Source organism: Zea mays, chromosome 3 (assembly GCF_902167145.1).
Source record: "Zea mays cultivar B73 chromosome 3, Zm-B73-REFERENCE-NAM-5.0, whole genome shotgun sequence".
Lineage (NCBI taxonomy): Eukaryota > Viridiplantae > Streptophyta > Magnoliopsida > Poales > Poaceae > Zea > Zea mays.
In genome coordinates, this window is record NC_050098.1 from 9,696,582 (window position 1) to 9,700,140 (window position 3,559).

At 43.4% G+C, this 3,559-nt stretch overlaps 1 protein-coding gene across 1 annotated transcript; it reads right to left on the reverse strand.

Moving 5' to 3' along the window:
- Positions 1-229: 229 nt before the first annotated feature.
- Positions 230-2,699, reverse strand: LOC100192946 (uncharacterized). Its single transcript, NM_001138126.1, has 8 exons — positions 2,534-2,699; positions 2,301-2,451; positions 1,887-1,938; positions 1,662-1,790; positions 1,270-1,387; positions 970-1,156; positions 769-882; positions 230-653 (listed from the first exon to the last, which is right to left on the reverse strand). The coding sequence occupies exons 1-8, from the start codon at positions 2,647-2,649 to the stop codon at positions 528-530; spliced, it is 993 nt and encodes a 330-aa protein (NP_001131598.1). The 5' UTR covers positions 2,650-2,699; the 3' UTR covers positions 230-527.
- Between the last annotated feature and the right edge of the window lie 860 nt (positions 2,700-3,559).

Genomic DNA, 3,559 nt, shown 5'->3' on the forward strand with positions numbered 1-3,559 from the left:
AAGCCAAATCCAAACTACGATCTAGATGCTTTTAGAAATCAAACATTAGCCCATCAATCAATAGCACTAGTGCTGCCATTTATTTTTTTAACTAAACGAATCAATTTGATCACAACTTTGTACGTACCACTGCAAAAACGATGACAGCTTGACAAGGTATCGGAGGAAAGATTTAAAATGTATAATCTCACACCACATCGTAGAGTAAACTCAGAGGCCAACAACAAATCAGTACCATCGACACTAGACAGTAGCTTCATTGGTACTGTTTCCAGGACAGCTCCTTTGAACAGGTTTCAGAACCAAAGGGAGGGACTCTTACCAAGCTACAAACCACATCCCAAACATAATTTGAAAAGTACAAGATGGGCGCATACCATGGCAAAGCATTCAGGTTTTTGTATCATAACCATTAGACGGAATAACAATATTTCTCCCAGAGATTCAAAGCTCACAAATACAATCCAATATGTGACAGGCCTCCTTGCTTCAGCTTTCAAAACTGTGGTCAACTGAAAGACGTGGACCTAAGCCCTTTTCTTCGATGATTTCTTGTGGGGTTTCTTCTGGGGCTTAAGCTTATCAGATTTTGATGGCATATTTTTCTCTTTCCTTCTCTGCTTTTCCTTTTTCACCTTGTACATTGTAATTGCCTGCTCCAAAAATTGTTCACATATGCTGTTAGTTCACACACAAAAAACATGGAGCAGTACCACAAATGATAGGCAAAACAAAACTTCATGTAAGCGGCTGGATCCTGAAACTTGCCTTGCTGACATCAAGCGGTTCATCAGAGTTTCTGGCAAGTAGAGAGCTCAGGATTTTGTCATTCTGCTGTTTCTCCAGGCTGCCCATTCCCTTCCCCTCAGCAACTGGGAGGAACTGCGGAAACATCATCATTTAGTCACTGGACAAAATCAGCCTACAAAGGTACAGACTCAGAAATCAAAGTCATTCAGATATAAAAACCTTTCTATGTTTGCCAGGGTGCTTTGGAGGTTTCTCGCCAGGCAACTTCTCGTCAAACTTCCCACCGCTTGCTGTTGCTGACGAAGCCATGCCAACAACACTCTCAAGATCCTCTTTTCTAGATTTTTTTGGAAGGTCAGCTTTAGTTCCTGTGATGGGCAAGGCCTTCGCAGCAAGCTGTATATGACTGCATACAAAAGATATTGGGTAGCTGTAATTCTAGAAGGTTCCTTCCTAATACAAAAAGACATACATAATTGAAAGGAGGGGATGCAGCAGTTACTAGTGAAGGATAACAACCTTGGCAAAGCACCAACCTTTGCAGCTTTCTTTAAATTCTCTAATCTGCTTTTTTCTTGCTTTTCAACCCTCTTCTTCTTCTCATCCCTTCTCTGTGCAAAGGGATCAACACCAGGCTCTGCAATAAATGAATCGTTGATTAAAAGTGTATCAGGTTGGCAAACCAGGTTTATGACACATGAGTCATTGATAAGCGACAACAAGATATTTGTCAGATCCTAGGTGTTAAAATATAAAATTACTAATTATCTAAAATAAATTAGGGTATAACATTGTACATTAAGAAATGGTGAACAGAATCAACAATTCAGCATGCACAACATGATATGCTACTGGATGGGAACCAGAGACAGCAGCCTTGTTGCACTTGCACAACAGGTTTGTTTACTAACCGTCAGTCAGTTTGGCTTCAAGAATCGGAACGTCTTTATCATCATTTACACGGTCATAGCCATAAGTCCGCTTCCAGGATTGAGTTTGCTCGTCCCACTCACGCTTGTTCTTCTTGCGCTTGGTAATTCCTGTTTATGATCACCCAAACAATGATGAAAAATGAGCAAATTTCCAATTTCCACAAAAGAGTCATAAAAGCAAGACATCATGGACAACAGGATCACCTTTCGCCTTTGCAAACAGCTCCCACTTGGTCGGTGGCTTGGGCTTGGGTAGCTGACAAGAACATAAACTGGGTTGTTAAACATACGAAACACGTCACTTCACATTGCATAATCTTCAATGTCTCGAGAAAACAGAAGCAAGCGTGCTTGCAGCTATAGTTGTTTCGGCTCAGGGCTCAGTCATGTCAGAAGCACAAAGTTCATTCCCATCGTAAAGAAATAGAATAAAATAAGATGCTTAGCGAACCGAGTACATACTTTGCAGCAAACAAAGGTTCTTATTTGGGCACGAGATTTATAGCAGCAGGCCAAAAAACATACATCCCATGTGACTGACGACTTGTACATCGCATCATCGCGTATCACCACCATATAGGCAAACAGAACAAATAGCAAATTAACAGAGGTTCTCACATGCTTCTCGCGCGGGAGTCGAACGGTGTGTGGCGGGAGGTGGACGATGGGGCCGTCGCGGTCCTCGGTGGGCGGCAGCGCGAAGAGGGCGTCGGCCACCGCCTGCGCCAGCTCCGTCCCCTTCCGCAGGCACTCCTGCCTCAGCTCCTCCCTGAGTTTTTTCGCCCCAGCAAGACCACGCATTCTGTCAGGGAAAACACCGTAGAAGAAAAGGAAAGCACGAAACACACTACCTGGAGGCGGAGGCGGCGGCTGCGACGTGGTGACACGGGTCGTACGCCATGAGGTTGCCGAGGTCGACCTCGCAGCTGGAGGAGGCGGCGACGACGATGGCGGGCTCCTCCGCCATGGCTGCGCCGGTACGAGGCTCGCGGCTGACTGGGGAAGGGAAAGGGAAAGGGAAAGAAATCGAGGCTGCGACTGGAGAAAGGAATTAGGGTTTTACTTGGGGCTGACTGGCCGCTGGCCCAAGTGACATGTGAAGCGTGTCTCGATTGGTGGGCTAGGCCTGCCCCACGAGACTTGGAAAGCCCAGCTACGGACAGCCCATTATCTACCAGATTGAGGTGGTGTTTGGTTCTCTCTAATTTTTGAGAAGTTGGATAATACACAAAATTCAATACAAATCTTATTATCAACTTATATTAAAATTATGAGATTCTGGCACAAAATCTAATATAAAATTCAGGAGTTGTGTGGCTAATAATGAGATTCAAAAAATGAGGTATGAGCCAAATCTGGTCTATATTAAGATTGTAAGATTCTGGCACAAAATCCAATATAAGAATCATAAGTTGTTTGACTAATAACGAGATTCTAAAAATGAGGTATGAGCGATGCCACAAGCCAGCCAACTCGCGTCATCCCAAGCTCACACTACATGAACCACAAAGCACAAACGCATCTGCACAAGGTTGCAAAATTGACGTGGGTGCTGTTAGATTGGACATACTAACCTGGTCAACCCAAAAGCTTAAGATTTTAGAAGAATATAGGTAATCTATTTATAAACTTCAACACCTCCACTCACATGCAATCAGTAAGAGAGGCGCAAATGTGGAAAATAAAGGTATCGGAGGCACTAATGAAGCCTCTAACATGATTTTAACTTGAGATCTCGAGCTCTAATACCATGTTAGAGTGGACACACTATCCAGTTCAAGCTAAAAAAAACTTAAGCTTTTAGGAGAATCTAGGCAATCCATTTATACACTTTAGAGCTTGATGTGAAGACATATGTAATAGCAATGCAACCCAAA